A 9,471-nucleotide genomic window follows, 5' to 3' on the forward strand; every position below is an offset into this window, starting at 1 on the left:
ACACTAAGCAGCTTCCTCTGTCAGTAGAGAGTCTGGGGGTAGGAGGTGTTTTAAAGGGGAGGGATAGGATGAGATGCTCTCTCTGATGGAGAAATATAAGGGCCTTAAGCATTGTCACAGGTGTGGGGGGGGGGGGAGGTCTGGAGAGCCAAGAGTCCATCCTGTACGCTGAGTTCATAGGCATGCCTCTCCTTCAGGGTGTGCATTGGGTTTTTTGAGTTGCTGACATTCTGGTGTGTTTTAGGGCAGCCTCTTCTGTCCGGCACAGAGCTGCTCATGCTGACTCTCCTGTTTCTTCTTGCAGCGGGTTCAGGCTCCATGCAGGGTCCTCAAACACCTCAGTCCACCAGCAGCTCTATGGCAGAGGGAGGAGATTTGAAACCACCAACGCCAGCATCTACACCACACAGCCAGATGCCCCCTTTGCCAGGCGTCAGGTAGTGCACTGCCACACTCTGTCCGCTGCAAGCAGAGAGCCTGTGGGGCAGGCAGGGTTGCTAATGGTCACTAGCAGTGTTGAGTTGGGGCCAAAGGGAGCTTTTGCTCAGTTGCAGTAGTCATGCTCATTTTGTGACCTCCATAATCCGGGTGTCCCTGATTTGGGAACACCTGTGGTTCAGACCCGGGCAGGGGGAGGAGGAAGTGGCTCTGTGGTGATACTCTCCTCCTTCCCCCCTTCCCCCCCCCCCCCAGCTGGAGGAATGGCAGCACAGTGAAGCACTGGTCTGGAGGCTCTCCTCTCCTCTCCCCCCCACTCCCATGATGACGAGGGGGCAGTGCCTGGGAGTAGCACTGTGTGTCCCCAAGAGCAGGGTGCCAGGTCCTAGGCGCCTCCTCCCCCTCACACTGACCCCACATTCTCCCTCCCCCCCAACACTCCTTCCCTTTCTCCCTCCCAGACCCTGCACTCTCATCCCCCATGTGCTCCTGCACCCTTCCTGCCTCCAGACCCCACACCCCTACCCCCAATGCCTAAGGTTGCTGGATTATGGAGGTTCCAGGGTAACTGGAGTGAACCTGTGGTAGTGGCAATGATAGCCTATCATGTAGGTAATCATTGCCCTTCTTTTGGTGGGTCTGTCAGGAGGGGGATACGATCGGCATCTCCTAAGGCGGCGGGAGAGGAGTGGCACAGGACTTTGTTCTAAGCAGTATGTTCTTGTGTTCTGTTAGGAGCAACTCTGTGGGGCTCCAGGATGCCTTTGCAGATGGCAGTGACCCAACGTTCCAGAAGCGGAACTCCATGACTCCAAATCCAGGGTACCAGCCCAGCATGAATACCTCTGACATGATGGGTCGCATGTCCTATGAGCCAAACAAGGATCCCTATAGCAGTATGAGGAAAGGTGATTAAGCTTTTAATGCTATTGAGCTATCTAACTCTTGACAGTGCAGTAGGGATCTATGCAGCCCCTGCGCTGGAGCCATGTGCTGCTCATCCATCTCCAACAAAAGGAGAGAAGATTTTTCTGATTCCAAGGTGAACTTGCTGTGCTGATTTTTTTTTCTTCCCCTCCTCCCCTTCCCACTCTCTCCCAGCTCCAGGAAGTGATCCTTTCATGTCCTCAGGGCAGGGCCCCAACACTGGTATGGGTGACCCTTACAATCGTGCTGCAGGTCCAGGGATGGGTAACATGGCCCTGGGACAACGGCAACATTACCCTTATGGAGGTCCTTACGACAGAGTGAGGTGAGGGCTGATATCTTTTCATCACTGCAGCGACTGCCTTGGTAGCCTCTTTCCTCTAGAGGAACAAAGAAGCAGTCTTGACCAAGTGTATTTGTTTGTGTAGGACGGAGCCAGGAATGGGACCCGAGGGCAGTTTAGGAACCGGAACTCCCCAGGCCAACATTATGCCTTCCACCCCTGACTCAGGGATGTACTCCCCCAGCCGCTATCCGCAGCAGCAGCAGCAGCAGCAGCAGCAACGGTAGGTGTTGGCTGGGGCCAAACAAACAGCATTTACCAGTTAGTAGAAGTGACTGCCTCCTACAACTGAAAGTGGGCTCAGAAACCCTCATCGTTAAGTGTGCACCTGGTCAGAGGTAACGTACCTGTTAATTCTCTCTGCAGACATGATTCCTATGGCAATCAGTTCTCCACTCAAGGCACATCCTCTGGCACCCCCTTTCCCAGTCAGCAAACCTCTATCTACCAACAGCAACAGCAGGTGAGCTCCCCAGATGTCTCCACTTTCTTCGAGAGAAGCAAGGGGTGAATTTCCTTTGGAAAGGTGTCAAAAGCAAATTGTTTTCTGAACTAGCTATCTGATGTACTGATTGATATGTAATACGCAGCAGTTACATAATGTGCATACATCCAAGTATTATCCTAGTATCATAGAATACCAGAACTGGAAGGGACCTTGAGAGATCGAGTCCAGTCTCCTGCCCTTGCAGCAGGACCAAGCACCATCTAGAGCATTCCTGAGAGAAATGTCTAGCTAACATGTTTTAAAAATCTCCAGGGATGGAGATTCCACAGCCTCCCCCGGCAATTTATGCCAGTATTTAATCACCCTGACAGGCAGGAAGCTTTTCCTAATGTCCGACCTAAATCTCCCTTGCTGCAGTTTAAGCCCATTGCTTCCTGTCCTATCCTTGGGGGTTAAGGAAAATAATTTTTCTCCCTCCTCCTTGCAACACCCTTGTAGGTGCTTGAAAGCTGCTCTCATGTCCCCTCTCAGTCTTCTCTTTTCCAAACTAAACAAACCCAGTTCTTTCAGTCTTCCCTCATAGGTCAGAGTTTTGTGTCAAACATTTCCATATTACTAATAGTGTTCAAGTAGTTATTAAGTTGGGTTTTAATGTGCCTTGTATTGTGATTTTGCACAGTGTGTACAATGTGTAGACCTAATACCCAGTGTTCTGTGAAGAGGGGGGCTCTTCAGAGCAAAGCTAGTACAATTGCCAATTCAGATACCAGGAGCCAGAAAGTTTCACTTGGGGTTTGTTCTCCCTGTAATCCTCCTGTCTGACCTTCTGTGGTATCTCTAACAGCCAGGGGTCTAGTCCACAGATTTGTCTAGGATTTCATGGGTGGCCTCACTCTCACCCCTCAGTGGGTCTAGGCAGCAGCCGCTGACCTGGATCTTTCCATGCACCCAGGATTTTCTTGGATGCTTCAGTTGCTGAGCTGGTTGCTGAAGTTTTGGGGGTTCCGTCCATCCCCAGGAGTGGGGTTTTTATAGCTACCCATGGTGTGTGTTTCAGAGACGTGTTAGCGTAACAAGGATAAACACAAAGAAAGGAGATTTAACTTGCTGTTCATGGTGATGTCTCCATCAGTGCCTTATTTTCCTTGTATGTTTGGGAGAGAAGCTGTGCGGCTTGTGAGCTTGCAGAGGGCACTTGCAGATCTGCGCTAAGAATAATTTCAACTGCATTGCCATTTGTTTGGCTTTGCAACCAGAGCCACCAGGCGCTGGGCCAAGGGTTTCAGTTACTTCGCTTCTCAAGTGTCTTCCTGGAGCTCAAGGCCTTTGCGCTGAAACCTAGATGGGCAGCACCCTGGGTAGGCCACAGGAGTGGGAATTGAGATGTGGGTTTTAATCCTGGCGGTGCCGTGGTCTCACTTACTTCCCCATGTAAAAAAGGAGCCACTGTCACTTCTGTAAGATGCTTTGAGTTCTAGGATGAAAGGAACAATTAAAAGTTCAAGCTTTCAGTGTAGTTTTTGATGCACCCCCTAGCTGAGATTTCAGTCGAAACATCTATTTTGCCATCCAATGTATGGAAAAACTGGAACAGGATCTGCCAAAGCCCCTGACACTGACCAGAATGGAACTGATGCACAGACTGTACTGTGTGGTGACACTGTACTAAAGGTTGAGAGGCTGAGCCCTTGATATAGGCAAGTCTTTCCTGCTGACCTTTAGCCTGAAAGCACCCTTGAGAAAGCAGCTAGGAAAACTCAAAATGCCTGAGAGTCTCTGTGGTGGGTTGTAAAATGTGGCGTTTGCTGTTTCTTCAGGTCACACATGGGAAGGTTGATCATGTTGACCCTTTAGCAAACCTCACCCCAGTGCAGGGTAGATCACAGTATTCATGTGACTGGGGGACCCAGTCCCACCTGGGGCTATGTAGCTCTGCCCCAGAATTCACATTGTCATTAATGTTTTCTAAATCTACTCCATTGCCGACTGCTGTGTACCTCTTCCTTGTAGAATTACAAGCGCCCAATGGACGGCACTTACGGCCCACCTGCCAAGCGACACGAAGGGGAGATGTACAACGTACCCTACAGCACCGGACAGGGACAGGCACAGCAGCAGCTGCCTCCAGCACAGAGCCAACAGCCGAGCCAGCAGCAAAGTGCCCAGCCTTCCCCCCAGCAGGAGCTGTATAACCAGTATGGGAGTACATACCCTGCCACTGACCGCCGGCCTGCTGCAGGGCCGCAGAACCAGTTCCCATTCCAGTTTGGCAGAGACAGGGTCTCGGCTCCCCCAGGCTCCACCACGCAGCAGAATATACCACCTCAGATGATGGGTGGTCCCATGCAGCCTACTCCAGAGGGCCTGCAGCAGGGCAGCCTATGGCAGGGGCGTAATGAAATAGGGTACAGCTATCCAAACAGGCAGAGTTCCGGCTCTGCGGCGCAGGGGCCTGCTTATCACGGAGTGAATCGAACAGATGACATTCTCCATTCAGAGCAGAGGGTCAATCATGAGGGACCATGGCCCTCCCATGGGAACCGCCAGCCTCCTTATGGTCCTTCTGCCCCGGTACCCCCACTGACAAGACCCCCACAGCCGAACTACCAGACCCCTCCTAGCATGCAGAATCACATTCCTCAGGTATCCAGCCCAGCACCTCTGCCCAGACCTCTGGAGAACCGCACCTCGCCCAGCAAATCTCCCTTCCTGCACTCGGGGATGAAAATGCAGAAGGCAGGGCCTCCTGTCCCTGCCTCACACATAGCCTCAGCAGCCGTACAGCCGCCCATGATACGACGGGACATCACCTTCCCACCTGGCTCAGTGGAAGCTACGCAGCCTGTGCTGAAGCCAAGGAGACGGCTGACAACAAAAGATATTGGTAAGACTTGGCTCCCGCTCTGCTGTCAGCCGTTGGAGGTGATGTGTCAGAGGGACCATCGGCGCTGTTGGGAAGGGGAGCCATCAAGGGAAATCAATTTTCGGTGGTTTTGTCTGTATAACTGCCTCCTCTCCCCCCCTACCCCAGATATTTGGCTTGTCTGCACTGTGGTCTGCAGAACCCTGTGGAATGGGCTGTGCTGTCCATGGAAACGAAGCAACATTGACTGTAGGTCTCTTGTTTCTCAAGCCCAGGAACTGGAAGTATCGTATGTTTATATTTCAGGAACTCCTGAAGCCTGGAGAGTGATGATGTCTCTGAAGTCGGGGCTGCTGGCTGAAAGTACGTGGGCCTTAGATACCATAAACATCCTGCTCTATGATGACAACAGCATAATGACCTTCAACCTCAGCCAGGTGGGTTCAGATGCTCTGAGATGTAGGCCTTTTGATTCCAAGTGCTGACAAGATAGCAGAACCCTGGCGCTTTCTCCAGCTAGCGCCAAGCTTCCAGCCATCCCAGCATTTGCAGAAATTAAACGTGCCTGTTGTGTAGGCCAACCCTGAATACATAACTGCTCAGAGTCTGGGTACGTGCTACTTTGTCAGTGTACGTGTAACCCATGCACCAGCTGGGTGTGGTTCACTGTCTTATGTAGTGGCACTTACACCACTTAGAGAGAGAGAATGAATTTGTGAATGAGAGGTGTACAAACCTGCTCTCCCAGTGATGGTACAGCAGCATGCTGAAGGCTGCCTATCGTCTCTGCTGTTCTGCAACGCCACTTGTTTTCTTTAGCTGTCTGTCCTGGTCACGCCTCTCTTCCTGACGTTTGGGTGCCACTTTAAGGACATTAACCTTCTTCCTAAACTGCCTCTGGCTGAGTGTCTTGTCTCCTTCCTCTTCGCCACAGCAAAAACCATGCACTGAAATTTCTAAATACTGTTTCCCTTGGCACCCAGTGCTTGAAGGAAGGAGGTGATGACCAGGAAGGAGGTACAGGCATGTGTCCTTTGCTTGGTCAATGGTAAATACTGACCGAGCTCCCCCTATGCACCCTTTATTTCCTTTCCTAGATGAGAACCCTCATATTTTCCAGTTTTCTCTTTGGCGTAGCACACACTGTAATGTATAGCCTGTATTCTAAGAAACTAATTGACAATACTGCTTCAACCCAGCCCTCTTCTGACCCACCTCCCCAGTAATGAAGTGAATCACCAGGTTTGGCTTGCACTCTGATGTGGGTTTTTTTCCACTCCCTCCCCTTGTTTTTTTTTTTTTTCATATAGCTTCCAGGGTTGCTGGAACTACTGGTGGAATACTTCCGGCGTTGCCTGATAGAAATCTTTGGGATCTTAAAAGAATATGAAGTGGGAGATCCAGGACAGAAAACACTATTGGATCCTGAAAGGTTCTGCAAGTCTTCAAGTCCCCATCCTGAAGAGGGGGAGGAAGAGGAGGCACCACAGAGCCCTAACTACGAGGAGGAGGAAGAGGAGGCTGCATTTGCAAGTAAAGACAAAGCACCCGTAGAGAGCAGTGAGGAAAAACTAGTCAGTAAATTTGATAAGCTTCCAGTCAAGATAGTGCAGAAAAATGACCCATTTGTGGTAGACTACTCAGACAAGCTGGGGCGAGTACAGGAGTTTGAAAGTGGACTGCTACACTGGCGGATTGGTGGTGGAGATACCACTGAACACATTCAAACCCACTTTGAGAGCAAAATGGAGTTACTATTAACTCACAAACGAGCTTCCTGCAATTCTGTCTTGAGAAAATGTTCAGCAGCAGAGAGCAATCCAGGAACTAGAGAGGGGGAGAATCTGCCATCTGATGGTCCCCCGGAGAAAAGGATAACAGCTACAATGGATGACATGCTTTCGGCGCGGCCAGGCTCACTGGCGGCGGCGGAGGAGGAGGAGGAGGTCAAAAACTCGGCAGCAGCAAAGGAAAGCAGCAAATTTCCATTTGGCAGCAGTCCAGCTCAGAGCCACAGAAATATAAAAATTCTGGAGGATGAACCTCACAGTAAGGACGAGACACCCCTCTGCACCATCCTAGACTGGCAGGACTCTCTAGCTAAACGTTGCGTCTGTGTCTCTAACATCATCAGGAGTTTATCATTTGTGCCGGGCAATGACTTTGAAATGTCTAAGCACCCCGGTCTGCTGCTGATTCTAGGGAAACTGATTCTCCTGCACCACAAGCATCCGGAACGCAAACAGGCACCACTGACATATGAGAAGGAAGAGGAACAGGACCAAGGGGTGAGCTGCAACAAGGTGGAGTGGTGGTGGGACTGTTTGGAGATGCTGCGTGAAAACACGCTGGTTACACTGGCCAACATTTCCGGTCAGCTGGACCTCTCCCCTTACCCTGAAAGCATCTGTTTGCCTGTCCTGGATGGACTCCTCCACTGGGCTGTATGTCCATCAGCAGAGGCCCAGGACCCTTTTCCAACCCTGGGACCTAACGCTGTCCTCTCCCCTCAGAGACTGGTTTTGGAAACTCTCAGCAAACTCAGCATCCAGGACAACAATGTGGATTTGATTCTTGCAACTCCTCCCTTTAGTCGCTTGGAGAAGGTCTATAGCACCATGGTGCGTTTCCTTAGTGACCGAAAGAACCCCGTGTGTCGGGAGATGGCTGTGGTACTGCTGGCCAACTTGGCGCAGGGTGACAGCCTGGCAGCCAGGGCAATTGCTGTGCAGAAGGGCAGCATTGGCAACTTGTTGGGCTTTTTGGAGGACAGCCTGGCAGCCACTCAGTTCCAGCAGAGTCAGGCCAGCTTGATGCACATGCAAAACCCTCCCTTTGAGTCAACGAGTGTGGACATGATGCGTCGGGCAGCTCGGGCGCTGCTTGCCCTGGCCAAAGTGGACGAGAACCACTCTGAGTTCACGTTATATGAGTCGCGGCTGTTGGACATCTCCGTGTCGCCTTTGATGAACTCGTTGGTTTCACAAGTTATTTGTGATGTACTGTTTTTAATTGGCCAGTCATGACAGCCGTGGGATGCCTATACCCCTGTGTGCGTGTGCGTGAGTGGAGAACTTAGAAACTGACTGTTGCCCTTTATTTATGCAAAACCACCTCAGAATCCACTGTCTGCCCTGCGCTGCCCTGCTTCTCCTTGGGGAAAGATGTCCCCCTTCCCTTTTCCCTTTACCCTACCCTCAACTCTGCCCTGAATCCCCAGTTAAAGGAGACAAAAGTTCTGCCTACGTAGAAGACTTTTTTATTTTAACCAAAGTTACTGTCGTTTACAGTGAGTTTGGGGAAAACGACTTGCCGTGTTATCACATCGACAGGCGCCACTTTCATAGCTGTTTTTAATGGTAAACTCTGAAGGACACAAGTGACTGCTGAACTCTGTGTGGTTTATCGTTGTACATTCACAATCTTGCAGGAACCAAGAAGTTACCGGTTGTGAACAGACCTTGTCCAATGGAGGCCTGTGCAGTAGAGTGTAGAACTTCATGTACTGTACACCTTAAACTGTAAACATACTGTAATAATGTCTCACATTGAAAAAAAAAAAAACGCTGGATCAGCAGCAAGCTGTAGTTTTTAAAAATGTTTTTAGTTAATGTTGAGGAGAAAAAAAGGCTTTTCCCCCAAAGTATCATGTGTGAACCTACAACACCCTGACCTCTTTCTCTCTTCCTCCTTGATTGTATGAATAACCCTGAGATCACCTCTTAGAACTGGTTTTAACCTTTAGCTGCAGCCTGAACGCTGCCACGTGTGTATATATATATGACGTTGTACATTGCACATACCCTCCGATTCCTTGCAGTTTTGTTCCCCTCCCTGCCCCCCTTTATAGTATGACGAGTTAACAAGTTGATGACCTGCAAAAGCGAGACACAATTATTTAATCTCTTGCCAGACATCTCTCCCTGGAGGATGCTGTACAGGTCTTTGTGTATAAAGTCATTGCTGTCTCAGCAGCCAATCAACTTATAGTTTATTTTTCCTGTTTTTTTTGTTTTCTTTCTAATCGAGGTGTGAAAAAGTTCTAGGTTCAGTTGAAGTTCCTGATGAAGAAACACAATTGAGATTTTTCAGTGATGAATTCTGCATATTTGTATTTCAGACGATGTAGCTAAAAACTTGATGTAAATTCCTCCCTTTTTTCCTTTTTTGGCTTAATGAATATCATTTATTCAGTATGAAATCTTTATACTATATGTTCCACGTGTTAAGAATAAATGTACATTAAATCTTGGTAAGATGTTTGTAAGGGTTTTTATTTTTACTAGAAAAATGGATCCTATCCCTATCTCCATGGTTTGTCCGTTGTCCTGCCTTGCCAGCGGGGGGGGGGGTAAAATATAGATGAGTTATAGATTAGCCATAGTGGTGGTAAATTCAGCTTCATAAATATAAATCTTGCCTGGAGGGAAAATCTGAATTTTGTGGTGGAAA

General features: G+C 49.6%; 1 protein-coding gene across 3 annotated transcripts in view; it reads left to right on the forward strand.

The window, feature by feature from the left end:
* ARID1A (AT-rich interaction domain 1A) overlaps positions 1–9,275 on the forward strand; it is an 87,334-nt gene extending 78,059 nt beyond the window's left edge. For all 3 annotated transcript variants that reach the window (XM_075908744.2, XM_075908745.2, XM_006139147.5), the window contains 8 exons: positions 305–437; positions 1,174–1,346; positions 1,540–1,690; positions 1,794–1,931; positions 2,075–2,171; positions 4,167–5,040; positions 5,326–5,456; positions 6,330–9,275. In XM_075908744.2, the coding sequence (XP_075764859.2) occupies positions 305–437; positions 1,174–1,346; positions 1,540–1,690; positions 1,794–1,931; positions 2,075–2,171; positions 4,167–5,040; positions 5,326–5,456; positions 6,330–8,045 (3,413 nt within the window). In that variant the 3' untranslated portion in view covers positions 8,046–9,275. The remainder of the gene's footprint in view (positions 1–304; positions 438–1,173; positions 1,347–1,539; positions 1,691–1,793; positions 1,932–2,074; positions 2,172–4,166; positions 5,041–5,325; positions 5,457–6,329) is intronic.
* The last annotated feature ends 196 nt before the right edge of the window (positions 9,276–9,471 follow it).

This window comes from Pelodiscus sinensis, chromosome 26, assembly GCF_052426305.1.
Source record: "Pelodiscus sinensis isolate ZL-2025 chromosome 26, ASM5242630v1, whole genome shotgun sequence".
NCBI classification, from domain to species: domain Eukaryota; kingdom Metazoa; phylum Chordata; order Testudines; family Trionychidae; genus Pelodiscus; species Pelodiscus sinensis.